The sequence below is a fragment of the Phoenix dactylifera genome, chromosome 18 (genome assembly GCF_009389715.1).
Source record: "Phoenix dactylifera cultivar Barhee BC4 chromosome 18, palm_55x_up_171113_PBpolish2nd_filt_p, whole genome shotgun sequence".
NCBI lineage: Eukaryota > Viridiplantae > Streptophyta > Magnoliopsida > Arecales > Arecaceae > Phoenix > Phoenix dactylifera.
The window spans coordinates 3,799,823-3,825,732 of record NC_052409.1 but is presented as its reverse complement, the minus strand read 5'-3'; the positions used below and the strand labels follow the sequence as shown (position 1 = coordinate 3,825,732).

General features: G+C 34.9%; 1 protein-coding gene across 2 annotated transcripts; it reads right to left on the bottom strand.

The window, feature by feature from the left end:
- Positions 1-364: 364 nt before the first annotated feature.
- On the bottom strand, positions 365-24,714 carry LOC103722248 (vacuolar protein sorting-associated protein 52 A-like). 2 transcript variants are annotated; one of them, XM_008812726.3, is made up of 20 exons: positions 24,531-24,714; positions 22,876-22,970; positions 21,629-21,686; positions 19,869-19,964; positions 18,547-18,648; positions 15,766-15,849; positions 14,488-14,568; positions 13,554-13,697; positions 12,225-12,316; positions 10,945-11,026; positions 10,305-10,487; positions 9,006-9,121; positions 8,874-8,932; positions 7,602-7,702; positions 4,184-4,234; positions 3,182-3,361; positions 2,813-2,947; positions 2,629-2,703; positions 1,459-1,516; positions 365-1,377 (listed from the first exon to the last, which is right to left on the bottom strand). In XM_008812726.3, exons 1-20 carry the CDS (start codon positions 24,531-24,533, stop codon positions 1,037-1,039), a joined length of 2,136 nt encoding a protein of 711 aa, XP_008810948.2. In that variant the 5' UTR covers positions 24,534-24,714; the 3' UTR covers positions 365-1,036. The 2 variants fall into 2 exon arrangements, with proteins under 2 accessions (XP_008810948.2, XP_008810964.2); XM_008812742.3 differs by lacking the exon at positions 24,531-24,714 and having other exon boundaries at positions 15,766-15,845.
- Positions 24,715-25,910: the final 1,196 nt, after the last annotated feature.

The following is a 25,910-nucleotide window of genomic DNA, read 5'->3' as shown; positions in this document are numbered from 1 at the left end:
GGAATTCGTAGTGATTTTTTTTTAATCTATCAATGGACTTCCTTTTATAGATTACCCTTAGTTAAATTGTCCTATAGATGAATTCGTAGAATCACAATGCACCAAGAACCCGAAAAATTATGTGCTTTCTTCCCTTCTCATCATACGACCACCAGGCTACCACCATTCTTCTTAATATTTTGCAATTGAAACCACATAACTTGTCCCCATTCACTGCTTTGCCAAATAGATCCACCTGAAATCAAGGAGGGTGATGTGCTAGTTTGTTGCCTCTGGGCGAGAGATGCTCATAAAGTTGGAAAACCTTGCAACTATGGAGGTCTGCAGATAATACACGTAGATACCAGATATCCACAAATTATTGTAACAGTTGGCAAAATCACCACGTACCCCATAAATTAATCCACAACTATTTTACAGAAGATTGGCATGCAAGCCCAGCTTGCTCATGAGATAAAGCACTTAATATTGAACGTTGAAGATCTCTAAAAGGAAGGAAATATATTTCACGGCATTAGTATGGTCTTGCTTTGGTCACCCCCTGATAAAAATTGAGCTACAGAAGCTCAAAATTTGTCCAAGTACGAGATGAAAATGACTTCAGCGCCCTTGAGCAGCCTCAGTACTCGTTGCAACTCCTGCTTCACTTAACAGCGACAATGCAGTGCTCCTGAACAACATGGATCAATCACATGTTGCATCAGTCGTCAAGATATTACCTCTTCTGAGCACACCTAGGGCAACAGGGAGATGGAATACTTACATACAGTTACAATTAAAATCTAACTTATAACATACCCTCCTCCAATTATTCATTGTTAATACATTGGACATTCAGCTGAACATAAACATACAGTCAAGCAACTATAGCCCTTTTGTACCCGCCGAATTATCCGACACTAACAGAACTGCAGCTGTCAACTCCACAAAATAAATAACCATGACTGAACGGCATCTGAAAAAAAAGGCTGGCAACATGGGAACAGCCCTATGATCCACTGATTTTTTTTTCCTCCTTTGATATTTTGAAATGATGTCATTCCTGGGTTTCCACTAGGTTGAAAAGGACTGAAGAACTAAAAGGTCCTCGAGTATTTTTGATTTCATATAATATCGAGGATATGGAAACCAAGTCCTTGTTCAGAGCAGAGCCACCAGAAATTCTCTTGACACATTCAGAGAGCCTAGTATAGTATAGCAGAAGCTGTGTCAATGCAGCCTTGAGGATCTCCATCCCGCACAAAAAATTGCTGAAAGAAGTGATCACATCTTTGTGCATCAGCTCTATTGCAGCCTTCCATCTGCTTGCAAAATCCTTGACCATCGGTTCAACATCACTAATGGTGGGCCCCTCTGAGTTACTACTCGTCTCCTCAGCTGGTATAAATATATGAAAGTCATCAAATCCCTCAATGGCATATACTGAATAATAAATAAAATTTTAATATTCCAACTTACAAGCACGTGTCTTGACAAATTTGATGAGATCACTAAAATGCTCCGCAAGCAATTCTTCCTGCAGTATTATGGAAGGGTCAAGCTTCTTAAACAAAAGAAAGAGTCAATCTTTTGATGACATCCAGATGGCTTGATTTTTAAACCGGAGTATGAAAATTGATGCTTATATTGAAAAAAGGTTTCTTAGCATTGTAAAAATATAGTATTTGATTTGATTTTTTTTTGAAAAAGAAAAAGTCTCAGATTTCTGAAACCATTTACCAAGTTCTTGCTAGTCATCCAGGATGCTTAATTGTTAACAGCTTTTTCGAAATCATTGAAACCATCGGTTGCATCTTAAGCTCTGGAATTAGAATGGTTCACTATCCAGACACTAACAACTAGCAAAATCAGAAAGGTGAGTATACTGCAAAAGAATGTTATCCCTTCTGGTGACAAAGGAAACTACTGTAAAAATCATATGCACAAATTTGCCCCAGCATCTAGCTCACTTAATGTGAAAAAAGCTCTAAACAATTTTATTGAGAACCCATAATGGTAATGGAGTTGATACTGATATGCAGCAACATTTGCTGGAAGATGGAAATCTTAGCTAGACAATTATGCCCTATCGAAGTGTTCCAAATCCAGGGCAAAGTATCTCCAATAGGCTACAACAACATGGATTAATTATCCAGAGAGGATATCTAAGACTTCATAACGAGTCTAAACTATGGTTTACAACTTCACTGTAAAAGGCTAAAAAATCAACATGCATAAGAATAGATGGAAGATAAAAGATATCAAGAAAATTGTATAATGATTTACGTGAACAATATTTTGCTAAACTAACATAGCCCTCTTCTGCCACTACCCCCTCCCACTGTTGTTTTAGTCAAAATTATTGTAATTTTAAGCTCTTCTTCCTCAATCATGTTCTGATTTACAGCTAGTTATGTTTTATAGCTTTGGGTTTCTCACATACATGCCTTTCGCAACTATGCCCCAGCAATTTGTCTTCATGTCTCATTATACCAAAAATGCCCTTTAGCTTATCACAATCAATCTATGTTGGTTTTGGATGAGTAAAACCACATATATGACTTCTCAAAGTACATGCAACCTTTTTTCTATACACATACTTAAACTGTACATACATTTCAGTTTTAGCAAGTTGTCACATATATTTACCACATATATAGCTATATTGCTCTTTAGCAGTTCCTCAAAGTGCAATTGTGTTTTTCCACCTTCTGTAGCAGCCTCCTACAAAAAAAACGAAAAAAGAGTATCATGCAACAGCAAGGCACACAGCAAATTAAGAAGCAATTCAAGTAGCAATATGTTCAATTAACTACAGTACATAAATGCTTACCTTTAGTATGGCAATTGTCATATCATAATTGTTTATGAGAAACACAGTTTGAGACTTTGGCTTCGTGAATAGTTTGGCCAACTTAACAAGCAAGTCATCAACTGCCATTCGCAATCGTTCCAGATTCAAATCAAGCTACAATGATTTAAGCAAACACAAGTTAATCATTTATGCTCCAAGCCGCACAACATGACATAAAATATACATATTACATAAGCATGGTGCTAGATTAAAATTTAGTTCACATAAGAAGTATCTTAGTATGATATGTTCAGGGACATATATTATTAAGCTCATGGGGAAAACAATCTTCAGTTCTTCACACACTTGCAGAAACAACAGGAAATCAGTGGAACATATCCAGCTAACCTGACCATCTCCATATTCAACATTGAGGTGAACAAGTGAGGCTGTGAACTCAGCATAGCGCCTCATTACATAGTGGGGATGAACATCATCCTCCCATAACGTCTTCACATTGGCACTACGCAAACTGTTGAGATGCATGTCAAATACCATCTTGAAACGAGGCCACAAAGAAATATTAACCTGTTCATATGCAATTGAGAAACACGAAATGAACAACAGAATCCACAAAATATATGAGCATGCAAGGAAAATAGTCAGAGCAAGCATAAAAAGAAAGGGAAATGACCTGACTTAAGTTTACTTTGGCTACTTTGCCCCCAATTAATAGATCTAATTGTACGCATATCAAAGGAAGACTCCTATTCAGGACACATGAATATCTAAATCAAGTGGTCAGATAATAGCTAACTTACATAAATGAGAAAGGCTGGTTCTGATATCATTAACATCCACAAAATGGTGAAACCTAGATTGATATAGGTTTGTTCTCCTATTCGCACCCTTACATCTAAATCTTGTTAAACATATCATAAAATCCTTCCTGACAAATGACATTTCTCAAAGAACAAAAGAAATTGGATCTTTTCTAATTATGGTCTTTTCGTGTGAATGAGAAGTGATGGCAATTAAGCATGGTAACGAACAATTTCTTTGTTGAATAGAGGCTCATAGTTGTCCCATCAATAATAATGGAAATATAGAGTACTCCATATTGTAGTTACATTGAAACATATATTTACTCATTTGTATGATACTCTGGAACTCTTTTATGCCAATGTGATCTATCTCCCACAAGCAACTAGTGATTCTATTCTAATAATGTGACCTTACACATACATTATAAACATTGATAAAATAGCAATTTCCATGGCCAAATACATTTTGACTTCTCAAATAAGTAATTAAAGAAACATATAACCAAAAATAAAACCAGAGAACAAAGTAATCAACAACAATAATAAGACTTGTTACAATGCATATTCCTAACGTCTATGATCAAACCTTGTCCAAGTATGAATCCAAGCATGGAATCCTTCGCCTGAACATAATCAACTGCAAAAAAATAAATAAATTGATAAATATCACCCTCATAACTTCACAAGATGCAGACTACTATAGCATGAAAAGCAAAAGATATCAATATCATAAAATGATTACAGTACAAACAGAAACAAACACCACAATCTTCTTTTATAATGAACCACTTTGCAGATTCACATATTGCTATGTACAAAATTGCAAGTCAAAAATGAATTTTTAATATATAAAATAACCATGAAGGCTAGTACTTAGGTTTCACCAAACCTTCCTATGAATTATTAGAAGTCAGAATTTCAGATCACAACATCGTGATACCAGCCAAAGTTGCAATAATATTCAGAGAGTTACTAAACTTTGTATGAAGACCAAGTTTTATTTATGAGCTCAGACAAATCTTGTTACAATAGATTAAACCTCCCATGTTGTTTTAAGAGTAACTTCATATTTCATTGTACAAAGCAGGGACCTTTAAATGAAACATTTGCACTAACATCAAAAACATTACAGCACAAGCAACATAAACATGCCTAAAGAAAGTCAGGAGTGAAAATAAATAATATTTATAATAGAATAAAGCTCTGACCCAAGGTCCGCAATCTCGGTACTGGGTACCGTATCAATAGCTTATCGGTTCGGTATGGTATGGTATGGTATACCTATGTGACAAAATAGCTCTCCAACCATGTTTCTCAATTTTCATCTCGGTATGTACCTCGGTATGTCTCGATACGAACTGATATGTATCTTGATATGCCTCGATACGGACCAGTACGCACCTCGGTACGGATACCGACTTGAAGGTGTGTTTCGTACCGGTACGGTACACTCCGTACCGGGCAATACGGCAGACCATGCCCTGACCTCTGAGTGCCTTTTTATTTCATAGCAGGTATGAAATTGATATACACAACAAAAAGATGTTAATCACTGGAAATATAGTGCATTGCTGACAACATAAACTTCATTCAAAAAATAAAGAGCATAAATATTCATGTCATTCCAAAATCCAAATACAATGATATCAATGCTAATGATAAACAGCAATTTTCTTGCACAAACCTTGTAGGCTTTTATAAAGATGTCGATTACTCTTTAAGATTTTATTATGTGCCTAAGCAATTGAACATGTTGTCCTTAACATCTAATACTTACCAAACCAAACTAATTGCTTGAAGGCCCCAAAAGTATTTTTTTGGCAGCATATAGAACCATATAATACATCTTGTTTACCACAATATAAAATACTGCAACATACTAATTAGCCTCACCAATGTCAGGGAACTCTTATATAATTCTTATTTCCAATTCACAAGTACGTACATGCACCTGGCTAACATGGATGAAAGTTGTGAGAATTCAAAAAACTCAGAGACAACAGACAAAGCTCTTAGAAAGGAATAGTGAAAGGGCATAAAGTGAAAACTGGTAAGTCATGCTTGTTGGTTATGTATGATCTAATCTGTTCACAATGGAAACTAAAAGATTCAAATATGAAAAAACAAATTAGGGTGGTATATTTAGATGGATCATACAACAGCGCTGCTATATTATTGAAGCTGCTCCCCCCTCCCTCTTCTTCCTCTAGCGAGTTGTTTAAAGTGCAAGATTTTTGAATAAATGCATGCCAAATGATCTGCTTTTCATCCAAAATACACAGCTTTGATTGTCCCTCTCTTTTCAGTTATTTTGGACACTATGCCCACCTAGGTTAGTCAGATTGGAGGATACTCCACACAGATGGATTCTCAGGGGAGACTGAAGGTGCTAGATCAAGAGATTTCAAGGACTTTTCTCATGTGGTGGCTCCCTTTTCAATTGTTTGTAGTGATGCTTTTGATCCCTTTTTGACCCCTCTTTCTGACTGCCTGGCAATCAGTCATTCTTGCGGATGACTCAGGTTAGACAAACGTGGCAGGTGTCAGATTCCTTATGCAGGCAAACTTGGATAGAAGTGTTCGCTGCTAGCTTGCTAGGGGCATATGGAGTGCTAGTTGAATATTATGGAACCCCCCCAGGAGGGAAGCAGCCTCAAACATGCCTTTGTGGAAGCGCCATCAAAACAAGGCCCTTGTATCCCCATTCCTCAGTATCATCTATCAGGAAAAAAGTCTTCCTTGTTTGACAATAGCTGGCAAATCAGTGAGAGCTATCCAGGTTGAGAATGTCCTTGTAGGTTTGAAGGTTCAGTAGGTGGTTTGGTCTCTCTGACAAAGTTCCAAATTCCTTTGTACCCCCAAAGTTGGGAACTTCTAACTCAATACTTGCAAAGTAATTACTACGAGTAGGACAATCACCTCCATCTTTTTCTAATTTGGTTACCCTAAGCAGCATGTTTCCCTATCTCTGGTGTAAACTTTGTAGAGGTATCAAAAGATGTTCTTAAAGATCTATTAAGTATTGAAGTCCATCCAAGGGTGGATCCGCCAATCACCAATAAATCCCTACCCTGGAGCTGCTTGATTACTATTGTTAGATTGACATGGATATTATAGGGCGATTTACTTAGCCATGTTCATCTGTATGTTTCTTTTTACTCCTCTTTCCCTTTCTTTTAAGTAGAATAGATATCTTATATCTAGGCTGCCATATAGTTGATTCCTAGGCAGCATATGTTGAAGGTTGTAAAAAAATGGCAGAGAATGCGGGATCGCTTATGCATCAAATTAGCATCAAAACACAGGCCAATGAGCAGCAACAAGAAGCAACTCAAGTGAGATTCAGCAATTCAATCTGTAAAAGAAAAAACTGCAACAGATATTAGTCTGTAAAAATAATTCTAAACCTAGAAATAATTCTAAAGAGTGTGATACTAATTGTAGAATCTTATACCTACTCCTACTCCCACTTTCTAGAGCTTCCACTCACTTCTATAAGAATCTTGTGATTAACATATTTTTTCAAAATTTACCTTACTTCCATCATGTTTATTAGTTCTTATTCTACCATATTTTCAATTTTTCTTTCATATTTTTTTCTTGCAATGCAACAACAAATCACCACATTTCCATGATCTACCTAGAAGATTCCATGTCAAAATTTTCATGAAAGCTCTGATTCCTGATCCTTCGGATCTGAACTTAAATTCCAAAATGTATGAAATCCTAAACCCAATCCAATTTTGAATTGTACATGGAACAAATTAGTTTCTACTGGATCAAGAAATTCTTAAAAATATAACTATTCTATTATTGCATTGAAAAGGATATTACCCAATCAAATAAAAGAGAAGCTGCAAGAATATACAAGGAAAAATGAAAAGAAGTAATATATAGACAAAAAAATATTTGATAGAAACAATAGTCACCTTCTATATTAATGCAAACATCATGAGTATTCCCAGTGAAGGATTGTAATAGCATACAAAGTTATACAACAATACCTGGTGTTGGTGTATTATCCGGATCATAAGCATTAAGCCTATCGCATCGTAACAATTTGGGAGTACTGCATTGAAATGTTCATCTATAACCGCAAAAGGTCCTGTAAAAATGAAAGCAAGTTTCAAATTTTTGTCCTTCCGTACAAAATCTGTTAAAACATATCACACTTTCTTGTATGATAAATAATAATTTCACTCAAGGTTGGATGTCTCGACCCGAATCGCCCGGTTCAGACAATACATACACGTTCTAGGGCGATACCGGGTCAAGACAGTTTTGATTCGGACTAGGCCTCGACCTGGTTGGTTCTGCTTGGTTCGGGTTAGTTTGCTACCTTTATAACCCTCTTGACCCAATCCGGAGTCACCTCACCTCCCGATCACTCTCTCCCTCCCTCTCGCGTTCCGCTAGGGTTTCGATGCTGCCCCTTGTCGCCACTACCTCCGACGATGACCACAAGTGTGTGCTTTGCCCCTCTCTCTTTCAAGATCTCTCTCCCAAAAACAATGACCCCAGCGGCTTCTTTCTCTCTCTCTCTCTCCCCTCTCCCTCCCCTGAGGAGAACAAAGAACTCAGCGGCTTCGCCCCCTTCCCCACTTACTTTCTCCTCTCTCCCTCTCTCTCCTTCTCCCCCTCCCCCCTCCACTGGGTTCCAGTATGCCTTAGGTGGGTCTCACACAGAATCGGTCGTACAACCCTTGGTATTGGTTCGGCGAACCTTGATTTCACTCATAAACATCGTTTGTAGAACAATATCCAATTAGAAGACTACTGCAAATGTAGCTTAAATTATACAATCTCTAATCTCTTTCTCAGCCATAAGCAAAAATAACAATCATGCCTATCTCATATCAAACATTTCTATTCCTTTTGGGATTTAGAACAGTGCCACACAAGAATCATGAATCACAAAACAAAGCACCATAATGTCCGTCCCAAGCTGCACTTAAGCAACCCAACCATTAAAAGATCATTTAGAATCTTAGATGTGCACTTATCTGGCAAACAACACCATGTAAAAACAGACTGAAATATCTCCCCATGGCTAACATATTGCTATGCCAAAAGCATAGTAATAACAACAAACAATTTGTTTGCTACTTTGTTTACAGGTGAGGGTTCTGATTGAGGAACATCAAGTTTTGCTCCAATTTTAGTAGGATAGCATGCAAAAAAAATTATAAAAAAAAGACTAGTTAAAATTCAAAATCTGAATCCTCTAAAAAACAGGGAACATCTTACACATACTCATTGCAACTTGATAATTATACCTGTAAATATTTCATAAAATATAGAATCTTCTCCAAAGAAATCATCACAAAAAAGGTACCTGAAACATGGCATAAGTAAATCAGAGAAATAATCAAAGGCATTAGCAGTTGATATTATATACACGTACGTACTCTGAAGTAGCAGTATCCATCAGAAGTTTGTGCAAGCTCCTGAAGAGAACTTCATAGGGATACTTCTGAGAGTTAGCTTCAGCTATATGTGGAATCAATGCAGGTTGATCAATTTCCTGAGAACAACAAAAGATATATATCATATATCCAGACCTCACCATAACAGAAGTTGCTTGAAAATTATTTACATGATAATTGTGACTGGGGCAAACTATAAATATCAAAATTCAAAGTACAACTAGATTAACATTCTTAACAAAAGCAAAAATAGTTTAGAAGAGTTAGAAAGCAATTTTTGCTAGTTTCTCAAAAGGGACTCTCTTTTAGAGAAGTTGCACAAACTTTTATCAAATGTAACTGCCATTTCCTTCACATGCAAACATTTCCAAATAAAGAAAATGCTGATACAGATGCTTGTCTTTGCTGGAAGCCAAGGACACATGTAAAGTTCTGTTAGATGGGAAATGATAAGGAGATAACAAGATGGAAATGTCTAGTAAAATTAGGAAAGACATCAAGAGCCCGGGACATAATGAGCCCGTTATGGGCTTTTGGCAGCTTTTATGAAAGTTTAAGTCATCGATGAGAAGAGAGCAAAGAGCAACATGTGGAAAGAAAAGATGCCAAATTTACTTAAAAAGATATTAAACAAATAAAAATCTCCCAGAGTCCTTGAAAGAGTCTTTTCCTAACATAAAAAGGAAATAATTGTTAAAAGTACGGAACATAATCAAATTCTAAGTATTCATCTATTAAACAATTCTCAAGGCTTCTGGGACTCGAATACAAATATTCTGGGGCATCTATCGACTTGCTTGATGCCTAAACCTCTAATCAGGGAAAAAAAACTATATTAAATAATAGAAAATACATAAAACATGTGGCCAAAATAGGCTGTCTGGGCATGCAATTTAACTTATTACTCATCATGTGTCAAAAACAACAGTTACTTATACTTTTCTTCAGATATTCCATTTTTGGCAATTTTAAAGCTTTCAATTTCCCTCCAGTTCCATGCTAGACCTGATCTCAATGACTAACTTCTGCTTGATGTCTTTCTTCCATGTATACTAGTTGAAAAAAATGTCTAAAATATTGTAACATATAGTAATACATCTCAAAGATATGGTAATATTTCAGCAGAAGCATCAAGTAGAAGCTTCTCTAATAAAATTTTCAGGCAAACTAAAGAATCTCAACTATCAAGCAAACTGGATCCCATGAAAGAAAAGTATGTTCATGATCTTGCACATGATGGATCATAGTATAAGCAAACCTCATTATTACATAGTGACCTACCTTTAAAATATTTATTCTTTCACCTAAAGCAAAAACAGCAGAACGATTCTTTATAGGTTCTCTTCCTCTTAGAAAATGGCCAGTGCTTCTAGTCTCAACTCCAATTAAATCAGTCGATGTCGCTATATCCAGTTGCAGTTTTTCCAATGCTTGTATATATGCACGGAATTGTGCACTCAACACCTGGGAAATAAATGACAAAAAAGTTAAAATGAAAAAAACATAATAAAAAAAAAACAAGAAGAGGTATTATTCCAGAGACAAACATAGTAAATCCCTGAGGATAAGCGTCTGGTAAGCTTAAAATCTAGAAGAAATTTTTTCGCTAAAATGAAAGTCAAAGAAGAAAGGATTCCACAAACAGATTTTAAATAAGATGGCACCAGCTAATACACACTTGTCAAGTTGACATTTTAAATGAGAGACTACACGAGTGCATCTTAATACTCCTATAGTCATTCTGCACTAAATAATAATGTTGTTATATTAAGAGATCATACAGGGCAAGATGATGGAGATAAGATATCAAGCTTTATGGTTTGCTTCATATGACATTCATGAGTATCATTACTATAAAGAATATTGGATGTTTTTTTAAACTAAATGCACATAACATAGTTTAACTTTAAGCAACACTCACCTTGTTCATTGTATCAACATATGCCGCACGAACCTCAGCATATATCTCCTTACCATGCTCTTTAAGAAAAAGAACCACATACCTACAATTACAATTTTGAGAAGTTACTAGAGACAAATAAATGATCCCTAAAAACATGGGATTACAAAGAGAAAAATAGCAACATGTTTTTCCTACAAAAAATCATGTAAAGCCTCAAAGTCCTACAACAATAGATGCAAAAAAGTGTAGTCATGTGTAATCTGTTCTTCATCCCTTTAGGGGATCTGAATTGTATGCTGCAATCTCTACCCTTTTAAGAATCAAAGGAATCCTCTCCTGTTGTATATCATATAGTGCAATCTCTGTCCCTTTAAGGGATTGTTGGACTTTTCTCCTCTTAAGTACTAAGCATCTTGAATCCATATGACTCTCAGAAAATAATTTCACTTTTATTCATTTATTTGCACACTGAGAAAATTTATGTTTGTATCAGAAAATCCTACATGTTTTGCACTTTGCCTTCATTATCTCAACAACCAACAGCCCTCCCTTGATTGCAAATTTTAAAATTATTAATGCCAAAATATGCGACAGAAATACCGTGGTTTTTCTCTATTCTACAATTCGGAATTTGCAGAAATATTAAAGATATGACAAGTTGTTACTAAAAGTTTAGAAAATATTGTTATCAAAGTAATACGCTACTAGATTGGATTTTTTAATCAAGAAATACAACGAAAGCTGTATTTGCATAGACAGTGAGCTGTCCAGAACCATAACAATGCTGATTGCTTCATGGTGCTACTTTTACAAAGTATAATATCAACTTCATAAATGAGAAAAGTAAAAATGCTGCAATAAAATGGATCTTCATGAAACAGGTTCACAACAAGAGTTAGGTTATTTACAAGAAAGTGCGAAGCTATATGTTATGGTTAGCAATACAAGATGAATAACTATAATTGAAGATGCATTGGGAAGTGGGAAGAGATGCAGGAGTGGGAGAAAAATCAGACGAGTATCATCAAGGTGGGAGCTAATAAAACAGAGACAATGCAAAGAATTAGATGTATTAACACATATTAATTGATAAGTATCAAGAAAATGAAGTTCAAGATGATTAACTATAATTCAAGAAGCACTGGGAACAGATGCAGGAGTGGAAGGAAAGTCAGACAAGCAGCAACAAAGTGTGAGCTAATAAAACAGAGACAATGCAACGAATTAGATGTGTTAACCATTAACACATACTAATTGATAAGTATCAAGAAAATGAAGTTTTTATCACTAGAACTTACTTATATTTTAAGAGAACACTCTGTTGCAGTATCTGAATATTTGTTTTTGGCTTTCTCAAAGCATAAAGCTTCTGAATCATGAACTCAAATGCCTTCAAGATAAAAAGAAGATGAATTAACAATACAATATTAGTTACATCCAGTACAAATAAACAGTAACTCAAAACATTTCATTAAGTTTTCTTGGAAAATGTATACAAACACACGCACACATCAACTTCATACTCATGACTCATCCTTTTTGAATGTGTAGCCACCGCTGGACAAGGCAACGATAATACTCCTCTACAACACCACTTTGCTCTCAAACCTATATGAGCCATTGAGCATTGATCATGGCCTGAGGTTCTGTTTATTCTTCAGACAAACATCACGAGGAAACCCTGAGGTTATTAATTCTATAACCATCACCAAGCATTCAAGGCAACACAGCATGTAAAAGTTCGGTGAGGGCGGTCTTAACTTCCACCATGAACTCATGTAAAGAGTTCCATCAAATCTCCCAGATTCATTAGTTATTGCTATGCTAGCTTATGCTTTTACTTCATGCTACAAGCATATTCTTTTTCAGGAGTCCTGAAGCAGCAAATAATCCTCTACATGAATTTATTCAGTTCTCTTTAGCAGCAAACTTCTGAGCACTTGAATTTCCTGTTAATATCATACTACACTTTAATTTTGCACCATTCGTTTCTCATAGTTCCTCTCCATTTGATGGCAAACTACAAGTTCAATCACTGCACTGTTATAAGGATGATCTACTTTGAGGCACCTATTCTTCAAGCAAATTTAGTGGACTGCAGTTAGGGAGTGGAAGAATCATTGAGAGTAATTAAGCTGCCCCTTTTTTAGCAAGCATAATAAACAAGATCTCTCTGAAGCATAACAGATACCTCTTGCAGATCAATGAGACAGAACCATTAAAATTGGCTGCGGCACATATCAAATATTCAGCAACAGACTTAACTGCCATAATAAAATAGATCTGGGCATGTTGTTCAAGACAGCTTTCTGAACGCTCACCATTATCCCTAACACCCCAATTTTCATGATGTTCATGTTTAAAGTTGAGAAATATATGTACATGCGAACTGAGAGTGTCATTACTGAAGATATTAAATTGAATGGTCATTGTCGCTTTTAAAACAGTGCATCTAAAAATATATGAGATCTAGAAACATTATTAAAAAATAAACAATATTTTCAAGTTTCACAAAGCTAGTTGACTATGCTATGTTGGTAAATAATTACAATCAGGTCTCATTCTTCCATAGAAAGTAAATTATCATGTAAATAAATAAACATCACTTTAATTATCTGCTTTACAACCTTTGAGACTGCCTTCTGTCTCAGTCTTTCCAGTTCAGGCTGAACATCTTTTAGAGCTTTCGATGCTTTGACCATAGAATCAACTTCAACAAATTTCAACTTTTTGCTCAGTATCTCAAGGGTTCTCAAATATTCATCATTCACCTGCATAAAACATCAAGTATAATGCCTGCAATAAATTGATATCACCAACTGACACACAAGATTCTTTGGTTGCTAGAATACAATAACAGTATCACCTCAGACATTCTATGTTCCAACCTAAGAGTGCATTTCAATGAAACAATGATTATGCAGTAAATATACCATTTTTTAGAGAATTTTCCAGACAATTGTAACCAGATTGACATCACGATACTTGAAAAATCCAACCAGGAAAGAAATGAATAACATGTTTATATAAAGATCTTAAATACTCCAACAATGTAATGATGTTTATTTTGTTAGGAATTATGTGCGAGCAACTCAGGCATATTAGCATACAGAGGACATAGTGAAAGTAAGAACTGCTCAGGGATAGAGCATTTATAATATCAGAAATTCACATTGAGTACACATACAGTACTACAAGTTTGGATAGGTACATTTAAACATTAAATGTGATTTCCTAGATATGTATTACAGAACATTTACTTTTTGAAACAGGTTCAACAGATCCTCTTCTCTGGTAAAATTACAATTAATTTTTTTTGTTATATAAATCATGATTTATGGCATCCCTCAATCCTTTATCTTGCAATTTTCACAACCAAACTACAGCTGTAAAAAAAATTTCTTCAAGTAATCATTGACATATGCAGCAAATATAAAAATCATAAAGCAGGTGGAGATCATTGTACATAAGAAATACATGTTTGGATAAGCATGTGACAGATTCTATCAATGTCGCAAATATCAAAATATTATATAGCAAATATGGAGACAAAATAACAACCTCTCCATCAACAATTATGTCAACCATCCTTGGGGGCACGATAATGTCTTCCACAAATCTTGACAGTTTAGACTCTGCTGCCTGTAAAATAAATTCAATTAAGAACATAATCATAGGAGAGAGGGAGAGAGAGCAATAACAATACGCAAATGGTAATAAAATAAGCTTCTCAAGGTAAAAGGATAATCATTTCGGAAAATTTGAAGGTTTTAGTCATCTATGTTCTGCAAAAGCATTTTCTGCTTTCATTAAGATAAAATATTTTTTAATGACATAATAATTCACAGTTAAACCCCTACATGTTCACACAATTTGGAATTTACTATCAGTTGGGCCTTGAACATACTGAAAAAGTTACCGGCAATCTAGAAAACATGCCTTGGCCAAAGTGGTCTTTCCGCTAAAATATAACATATTATTCTCGTAATCAAGTTGACATCTGACAGTAAACACCACAGCAGTTCAGTAATCCATGATAACACCTGCTTTAAAGGTCCACATATCACTTTTCTAAATGATTAGGACAAAATTAAGTTAATTAAGATCTGGCTCCAGCAAAGGCATCTGCAAAATCTACTTTAGAATCAGAGGTAGGGTGAGGACGTCTGCAGGGAATTTAACTATTAATTTCTACTTTCTAGTTTTGTATGTTGGAATACTTGGTGTAAAACTAGTTTGAGCTAAGACCTAGATCAGCTAATAGGTAACTTGTTTTTTTTTATTTGTTGAGAAGAATGTAGGTAAAGACTGAGCCTTCCCCACCAAAATTTATTAAAAATAAATTACTAAAACAATAAAAGAAAGAACTAATTGGGTAACTTGTTAACCAACAAACAGTGACAGTTCAGCCAAACAATGTGCAGGAAGCAAAATACACTTATTGCTAGAAAGTGGTCCAAGTCTTAGGTTCTGTTCAAATAGAACAGGTTTTTTTTTCACTTTATTTCCACTTACCCGATAATCTTCACTTTTATCTCTTTCTGGTAGTGGAATGGCCAAGCTGTGGAAGTACCTGTAGAGGAGCCATTAACAGCTAGCCAGTCCACTGCTCCCTTAACTTCGGGATAATTATGGTAATGGCATACATAAGACAAATATGAACAAGACATTTGCACTCAGAATTATGCACTGGATTACATTTACGATTACCCACAGTTCACCCATGACAGAATGTCACTATATTAACCTAAGACCCTTTGAAACAACTGCAGAAGCTGAGATTATCACATTTGCGACTATTAGTATTACACAAAATAGTTTAGATGAGATGCTCCATACCTTACGATTTTTTAGCTTTAGACCCATGTCCATGGATTTCTCCTGAAGACTCTTTATCTCTGAGCTTATAGAACCAATCTCTGCCTACCACAAAGATGTTTATAAATTGTTATCATCCAACCAATAGTGTGACAAAAAGGAGTTTATGAATTACAAGACAATCAACAACCGCCTCCACACTTTATAACTTGAACTTCAAGCATTAAGCAAGAAATAAGCATGTTTCCGAAAGAGTATGAATTTAAAGAGTGAGGTACGAGCACATCAACAACCAAATATAGCTCTGCTTGAGTGAGAATTGCACAACTGAAGAGCATGCATAATTAAAATGTCAATCCACTAATATGCTCCTTCTGACAATTCAAATAATATGTCACCTTAAACACTCATAACCAGTCATCTGATAGTAAAAAAATTAATTCAACATTTTCTACGACAATTATAAGTGGGCAGCTCAATCACCTGTTTATCTATTGTCCTTATAAAGTCTGACATACAGAAAATCAGCTATGTCTTATTAATGGTGAATGACCAAACCAAAATGTTATTCTTCTTGTGTCATCTAAAAGTTGCAAAGCATCGTAACTATTAACCAAAAGTTTAAAACTTTCAGGAGTTTCACCAGATAACCTGTTAAAAAGCACGCATATCATACTTTGCAATGACACAACCAGCAGACGGTCAAAGGTGGTGATTATCGGCTAGTGAAAGCAATAAGAAAATGCAAGCAAGCACCAAATAAATTTTAGAAATAAATGCACAGAACTTACATCTAAGGGCAACTTACATAAAATATCATACAATGAATGATCAATAAAACAAGCATCTAATTTGAACATTCTAAACTCCTAAAAATCACCATAAAATGATAAAATAAATTTGAAATACAAACGGAAAAAGCTAATACCCATTCAAAACCATAATTAAAACTATAGGCTATCCAAGAGACCATAACCACAAGTCAGTCAATAACACAACTGAAAAAAAATTGTTTGTAATGCTACACCCTGCAAACCCACTATATAAAGTATTTCACTTGGTCTTGATGGGTTATCAGTTCACAAAGTTATCTCTAGACAATAGCTATTAAATCCTTCACATTAATCATAATACACAGGCAGTTTCAGAATATATTACCTTTCTATTTCATTATCAAGATATTATTTTCTTGCTCAAATGCCAGTCACATATCTTTAGTTCCACTCTCTTCCTTTTGTTCCAATCCGTCCGCCAATAATGTCCTTCAACCACATAAAAGAATTCATACCATCCCACAGCCCTTATGGACATTTTAGATCATATCAGATCTCACTTGTTGGACTCCATGTAGATCCAAGATGACCAGTACGTTCTCTTTCATCTCCCAAAACTCAATCCTAGACTCCTAGTTTAACACTCCAAACAACATGCTTTCCATTAATAGCTGCCAAAGCTGGACATAAATTTGATGGCAACTAATGAGCAAAGCAACTGAAACAACGAAAATGGCACAGAATACTTGCAGATAAATAGCTGAAATTGTTATAGCACCCCTTTCTTATTGCTTATGACCTTTCAGATTTTAATTAGGAATGAGAAGTTCAACAAAGTTGAAAAATCTATTGTTTGTCAAGTTCAATACTTGTATCACTTTTGCTATACATGCAGTTAAAACAGAGACGGATTATTATTGTAGAACAGTATCTAAAACTTCCAAATGCATTGTCAAGAGAACCACTTCCACATCCACATTCACTTCTGTTTAAGATTATAAGCTATTGACATGTTGAGGTCAATGTTCATTGGCATCTCTAGAACCATATGGCAATTTTCCTCCTAGACTAACAGAAGTCTGTATTATTGATTACTTTTCAAGGGCTGGCAACAAAATCAATAATTCCTATGGTGAGAGCACTTTAAAATGGTGAAGATGCCAACAAAAATCATCATTCTTTGTTAAAAATTGATCATATTGTCTGACGATCATAAATCCTAGCAAAAGAAAGTAATATATTGTTATCTTTGAATAGTAAATATATTAATAATCTTATCAATATTGACTGAGAAGGCAACTTATAAGATTTTTTATGATAGATGAAAGATCTAATGCAACACAACTCTATACAGCATATATCATAGTATTGCAGAACATGGAGGATACCTTTTCACCATTAAAAAGAAATGACACAAAGAGTACTCCCCAAGATGAAGGAAATATATTTAGATTTTGGATATTCTTTTGGGTAGAACCAAAAGCTTTACTACAAAGCCATCGAAATTATAACATGAATTTCTGCATGATGAATGAGGCTCAGAAAGAAGAATCATTATATAGACATTAGTATCACTCCATTATGTGGGGACCAGTACAAAATGGTAAAAGTTTTAGCTTATAAAGGAAAAAAAGAAAAAAGAAAAGAAAAGAATACAATATAGTAAATCAAGGTCAACAAAAAGCCCTAATTTCTATGGTTTTGCATTTATTAGTAGCATAATCTCCATATAAAACCAGAACATAAATAATGTTGATAATTATTGATGAATAATGCTATAACATAATGACAATATAATAGGACCATGGTCAACTTTTAAACAACTTCTAGACTGCTCGCTTCTTTCCAGACAAAACAACATAAATTACAGGCACATAACATCAAGTGAATAAATCATAAAAAAACTGAACACACGAGAAAACAGCAATGCATGCACATGAACATGAGAAAATTTGTGCTTTAATACTGATCATTTTAACCTATATGGACTGTTTTTTACAATTCCAGAGAAGGAGGGCAATGCCAATACCTGAAAACCACCGAGAAGAGTTTCCATTTGTGATAAAATGTTGTCGCAATCATGAATTTGATCATGTAGTAAAACTAAATTATCACTCTCTTTGATGTAATCCTGCATAATTAGAGAAGACAAAATTTCTTAATTAATAGAAGTAAAATAGCATACAGTTTTGCATGATCAGAAATGCAGCAAGGATAGAGAAAATGATGGCGGAAGACCAATGTGTTGACCAGTTACTGCTTCCCTTACAGTAATCTAGAAAGGAGTTTGTCAGCTTTGTTCCCCACATAGGATGGAAAACCAACAAATAGAACTTCTCAACATATTATGAAATTATTATAAGGATTGATCTGGTCATCTCTCAAATCCCTCATGTATATTCCTCTTAACATCAATAAAAGCAGAACTTTGCAAAAACATATTATCGCCCTTCCTCTTAGCTGTCCCCCCAACCAAAATCTTGGCCTCCTGTGATCTCATCCTTGTTGATCATATACAAGACACTATTTTCTAGTATATGATTCAGCTACATCTCTGAATGAAACAATTGAATTTTGTATAATTTAAATATAATTTATGGCTCCTATCTTGCTGTCTCCATAGCATTTTTAACACAACAACATAGGATGCCCTATTTATTTGTCAACATTGACCTACTGCTCCATAATGGGTCATAAACTTTGCTGCATTCTGTAACCAATTTTAGCTCCTCTGAACTGATCAAAGCTTACAACAAAGTGGCGTTTGTTTAATCACACAATATTCAATTTTACATGTTACCTACAAAAATGCCTCCTAGTTTAGAATGTATACAGTGAATCGAATCTTACTTCTAAATCATTGTCGGCATTATAAGTGTTGTAAAAGTGCAGTGCCTGATTTTGGGTGAAGATTTTTGTCCAAAAAAAAAAAAGATGTCAAAAAAGAATGGAAATGTCTTTGCAGCAATAATAAGATATGTCGTAAGAGAAAAGAAAATATTTGTAGCGAACAAATATTATTAAAATCGGGCAGCAATTACATGAACAGGAAGATCAGTATGCCATACATGAACGGCACTTCTTCTTTCCTTGACAAAAAACAGTACTTTGTCTATTCATTTGTTATACATAAAAGTGAGATAATTCCTAACACTACTCACTAATGCCCAGTCCATGTCTCATAAATTATGCCACTCCACTAAGTCCAATTTCATTCATGTCAATCTTCTCCTTCACATGAATTCCCTGCTTCTTTGGATGACATGCTTGCATACATATGCATATATTCATTATACAAATACACTGCATGCCCATTATACCAATAAAACCTCCTGAAGAAAATTTCCTGACCTGTATTGAGTCCAATTCAACTAGGCGTACATTGTTTTCAACACCCTTCGTGTATTCTCGTAGTTTTGTGCCTTTAGCTAGTATATTTGCCACTTCCTATGGAACAGAAAAGAATGAATGGCTAAAATAATTCATTAAAGATAAACCTGCTCAACAAATTGTCTTGATAGAGTTCAGACTTAAAGAGACATATAGATACAAATAAACATGCGAACAAAAAGGCACATATGAAAACTGAATGAATTACTTATATACGCAAAAACAGATAAATAGGCAGACAGATACTGCAAAAATTCAAGTACTTCCTGGTACTTTTCAAATGTACAAAACTACAGGCTGATAATATACACCTATGGTTGATTGTTAAGCAACCATCAGAAACTTCAGTGCAATTTGTTACGGTAAAAATTCTTTTTGTATTTAAGAAGCAGTTGCACTCGCACTAGAAATTTCAAAATCCAGGTAATTTTGGCAATTAAAAACATCAAAATTAAGAAATTGTACCACACAAATTAGAGTTGTCATATATTCCATTGTGCATAATCTGCTTTAAATAAATATTTATATAAGGTAACCACAGCATCCTTGCAGTGAACAAACCACCTTAGCAACTCTTAAAAATATATTTCATTGGATTCTCACCATTCTATGATAGCAATCACCTCTGTTATTAAATTCTGGATCAAGCAACAAAGTAAAGAAACAATATGCCAAATTTCTTTTTATTGGACTGATGGTAAATTGACAATATTTTATACAACCTTTTATTTACACATACCAGTATTTTTCTATACTAAAACTAGTTACCTGTCTATAACAACACTGACCTTCCCAAACTGTCTGACGGTCATTTTCTCTTTTAGTCAATATTGATATACAAAATCGATATACCACTAAATCAGAAGTGAAGCACAATATATAAAGACCATTAAAGTTACACAATACTGACCAAAAGAAATGGAAAGGGGTGACATGGCCCTGGTTGCCCCTGACCCACAAACAGAAAATTTATGATCACTAAATTCTAACCACTAACACTAAATTTGTTTTATGCAAGAACAATATTATAAGTCACACTCTACATATTTTTAAAAGTTTAGCTGATGTAGATGTCCATGCAACAGGTAAAGGGAATGAAAGCTTTAATAGAGTTCTGGCTCTCATGTAACAGTTATCATGAGAAAATCCGATGCCATTCATATATGTTCTTCTTTATAAGGTACTCTTCTAACCCGAGATTAGAACTTGGAATATAATAAGCTTCCATCATGAAAATATTAAAAAACAAAATAAAATAACCAAACTTAATTTTTTATTACCAAAAAAAAGAAGTAAAATTCTGCTATTAAAAAGGAACAAGTGAAAGAATAATCCACTAGATCTCGCATAGTACTCTCTGATGTTAACCATCCAGGATCAAATAACCAAATCTACCGGTTACTAAATGCCTCATGGTCTAACAGCAGACTGAATTCAAACAGCCTAGCAGCCCAATCGGTAACTTTGTGCAACAATTATTAAATAAAAATTTAAAAAGTTAGAAAAATAATTACTTAATGGATGATTCATGATCAAGATCATATAAGGTTACCACACATCAATCAATTAGGAGTTGAATTTACTTGTGACAGGTGCCCCTGTCAATTCTTGTGGATTTTGAATTAATGCACTACAACAATTATGCAAATGCATGTTGACCTGCTAACAAACTATTAAGACTTTTCCAGCTTTAGTACAACGATGGGATTGGAGTTACTCACATCATCATTCTTACATTCTTCGAGTTCTTGTTGTAGTCCCTCCAATGATATCTCATCACTATACAAGCAAATGTGCAGACGCATAAGCATCTTTAGGCAATTACAACAGCAATGCAGCAGAAATGAACAGAAAAACAGGTGAAAAAAGTTTAAATTTATACTAATGATGAATAAAGAAGGCTATGCAATTTTCTTATTTGCATAGCTATAACCAATAAGATAAATACCATCTCTTTTAAAGAAAAGATGAAAATTTAATCATAATCATCCCAATTTGCAATTGACATGAACATCACAAAACCGAAGTTCAAAATTTGTTGGGCCTTGCCCCCTGTCAATTTAGTTTCTTAAGTTGCACTAGTCAGGAATTCAGCAACGAATCATATGCTTGACATCAAGTTGAACTTTAATGGATCCTATCCAAAAGGCCAACCTGATAGAGAGGGATAATATTTGTGGGTACATTACAGTGAAGCGTGTCAATTTAACATCAGTACAAGTTATTGATCAAATTCTTCATTTTTTTATGGAGCAACATATAGAGGCATTCGAATTTTAAGGAACTAGCACTGAAATCATTGCTACAACAAAAATGATTTTTGGATTGATATTCCAATTTACAGGTATGGCCAACACGGGGGACATTCCACATGATTTGTTCACTTATTTACTAAAAATATATTGTTCTCAGGGAAACAGACAGCATCTTCATTAAAATGCAATATATGAGTGAACAAATTCATCTATCATAATGAAGAAATAGTCCTGCTGCTCCTGCATATATACTTCAAATCAAGTGAGAGACTGAGAGACAAATGTGCAATACATCAACCTGTTCAGATTAGATGTCTACAGAAACAAGAGTTCAGAATGTGCAGGCACTTGCTTTAACCAAAATTCAGCTACAGTGGACTATTGGACAAAAAGAAGAAACACACACAGATAACTCCATGAAGTTGACAAACAGAAAGAACAAAAACATAATGGAAAGCATGATCAATTGTTGAAACAGAAATATATCACATCACACAAATTTCAATATGGATTACTGAAACATTCGATCAATTTCATGATAATATCCAGCATAAACTTCCATGTTATTGGTCCCAGTGGATAGTGAAAGCCGAAGAATTTTTTATCCTTTATCAAATGACTTAAGAATCATATGTTCTAATTCATATAAACCAATAACATAACTGTCATGTCTACCGCAACAAGCATAAAATATTGAGTCAGTAAGATAGAACCTGCTGGCATCCTCATCAAAAGCCAGATCCCCAACAAAAACTCCCAGGTCAAATCCTTGTTTTTGATTATCTTGAATCTCAACATTAGAATCACCCTGCATCCAATTTGTAAGCAGTTTAAACCTTAAGTAAGAGCCATTTAAAGTTAATATAAGCAATAAAGAAGTAAATTCATACATGTATTCATCTAATCTTGGCAGCTATACTAGATCATAGAACATTATTTTAAGCCAGATTTATCTCATCACAAACATGCCCAGCTATTTGGGCTGGCTTATGAACCTATGTTCCCATTTGTCTCTTTCCCAATCCAAACCCCCAATAATGCAGAGTGTATTTAAACCTCTCCAAGGCTTATGCTTTTCCAGGTTCAACCTCCACTTCTTTTTCTCCAGCACTTCATTTAAATTTAACATACCCTCCTCATCATGTAGAGCATCTAGGCTACATATCTCATAGTTAAGTAACCTAAAATGATTATCTTCCTTTCACTTCATTGGTTTGTCTCTAGCTCTTCTCTCGTAAGCCTCAAGAGACCAACGATCACTAGCTATCTCAAGGTGGAGAACAACACGAAAAAGTTTTGGAAGTAGATAAGCATCTTCTCAGCGCCAAAGCTAAAACTAAACTAAAACTCCAATTGCGGCAGCTCCTCAAAAATCATAACTGGTGGCAACTCTGACCATATACAACCTAATTCCAAGAATCATTGATAACAGCTCTGCCATGCAAGATCTTTCAGCAGCTCCTCAAAAATCATAACTGGTGGCAACTCTGACCATATACAACCTAATTCCAAGAATCATTGATAACAGCTCTGCCATGCAAGATCTTTCACTATATAGCAGTTCCATGACTACCTCTTCCATAAACATCCAATCATATTCCTTTATCCACCTATCCAAGTGACCTAATTTAACTCCTACAAGTCTCTGAAATGGTGCTCCCTATCCAGAATCTTCAGCATGCGCATTGAGCTTCAACAAATAATTGAATCTCCTTATTGTTTGAAAACCTTTAACCACCCAAAGTCGTTTTCTTAGGTTTATTCATGATTATCGAGATTTCTTGATGGATTTATGGTTTAACTAAGTTGCTGGCTTTTGCATAATACAAAGATGTGGATTAACACAGATTTAACAAGAAAAATCCTATATAGCAAACTTCAATCATAGTAAAAACCCAATGAAGTATCAGAAGCTTCAATCAAGATAGCTAGATTTCTTGAATATTATTTCTCCCATCCTCCCTTAAGAAATGGGCGGCGAAGAAAGCGGTAACTAAATTTGAGATAAAGCTGTTCGACCGGATGTTCAGGAGATAATTCTAGGCAAACCATCGACAAATCCAAATTACCCGTAGAATAAAATCTACTCAAGTCATCAAGAAACCAAATCAATCGGTCGAATCAAGAGATCAGTTTACCTAATTTCGGTATGGTAAGGCATATCAAGAAACCAGATGCAAGAAGAGTGAAATTGACAAACTATTATTTCGCACAGTAAAAACCTAAAGAAATCAAAGAGAATGCCACTAGAAATCTAGGGACACCAGATCTAGAACCCTAGGACCCAAGCGCTCAAGAAAAAGACCTGGAAATCCTGGAGAAATTGGGGAAAAACCAGGGCGATGTGAGGATGAGATCGGGGCATTACCATGAGGAGAAGCGGAGGAGATCGATGATCGTGGATTCGGCGCAAATGACCTGGGATTCAAGCTCCAGCTGACGTTGCTAATGGCGGAGGGATCGCGGGATCGTGGTGAGGGGAGAAAAGGCTGGACGGGTTTTCGCTCCTCAGTCTCTCACAAAGACCTCCACCGCGGATCCCCTGGTTAAAAATAAAAATGTAAAAACGAACTTCTTCGGGGGCTTTATATCGGCCGCTCGACGGCAAAATTACTTAGAAGTCCCTAATCTTGACTTTAATTACTTAAACAAACCCAATTATGTGAACTCTCTCCCTCTCTTAAGCCGAACGGAAAATTTTCTTATACATTCCACGTTAAACGTATAATTTTCTTCCAGGTATTCACCGTTATAATTATTTACTGCAGCAAATTTACAGTCTCTGCAAGGATCTTGGCGTTAAGTTGAAAGAATTATTTTAGGCACTTTTCTGATAAAATTTTAATCTTTTAATGGTCCCAAACTCATAAGATCTCTTGCATAGGGACTGGAAAAAACTTGCAATTATTGTCTTGGATCCTTCTTGAGTTGGACACACAATTCTTTTAAAATTCCATTGGTGAAACCTTAATTACGTAAAAGTCTCTGCCTAAAACAAGATCCATATAAAGACCACAGATGGTCTACCATCTTAATATTAATATATTACAAAAATTATATTCGCATTGCAATATTAATATAGAACTATATTTTAGTTCTTAAGTTGCAACTTTTATATGTGAAGTCGGCAAGGCTGCCATTTGTATGTAAATCTATTATTTCCATGCAAAATATATCAAGAGAGAATTGTTTATGGGTCTAATTCACGAGTGTGATATAGATAAAAGTAATATGGCTTGGTGGAGCATTAATAAATTCTGAAAAAAATAATGCAAAAAAAGTAAAGAAAATTTATTTTTTGAAATTAAAAAATAATAAATATATAATTATTGGCTGAAAAAATGTTAATAGAATATCCAATATGCTTGTCATTACTACAAAACCAATCGATAGTTTAGTTAAATTGATGTCATGATTTATTAGTGAAGTGGATAGTCTAATTCAGTTCTAAATCCTATCGAGCTGTATCCGGACTTGACTCATTCTTGGATTTCTAACCAATGCATCGTATTGGTCGATGTTAGGAGAACCATATTGGACACTCGATTGGGTTAGGTTATCCTAGGCTGGTTGAAATCCGAAGATGAATGGACATAATCAGGCCTCTCACTCTTTCTCTCTCTCATAATTGACCCAACAATTAGTTTACTATTCCTATTAGTATGATCCAAACGATTTTAGACTATGTAACTTAATTGATTTTTATAGTATGAACTGATTTGTATAAGATGTTCCATACCTTTTTAGG

Coding starts and splice junctions, on each gene's coding strand:
- LOC103722248 (XM_008812726.3), bottom strand. Junction 12,317..13,553: donor GACAGAAGGCAGTCTCAAAG/GTTGTAAAGCAG, acceptor TTTATCTTGAAG/GCATTTGAGTTCATGATTCA. Junction 1,517..2,628: donor GCAATATAGCTATATATGTG/GTAAATATATGT, acceptor ATAATACTGCAG/GAAGAATTGCTTGCGGAGCA.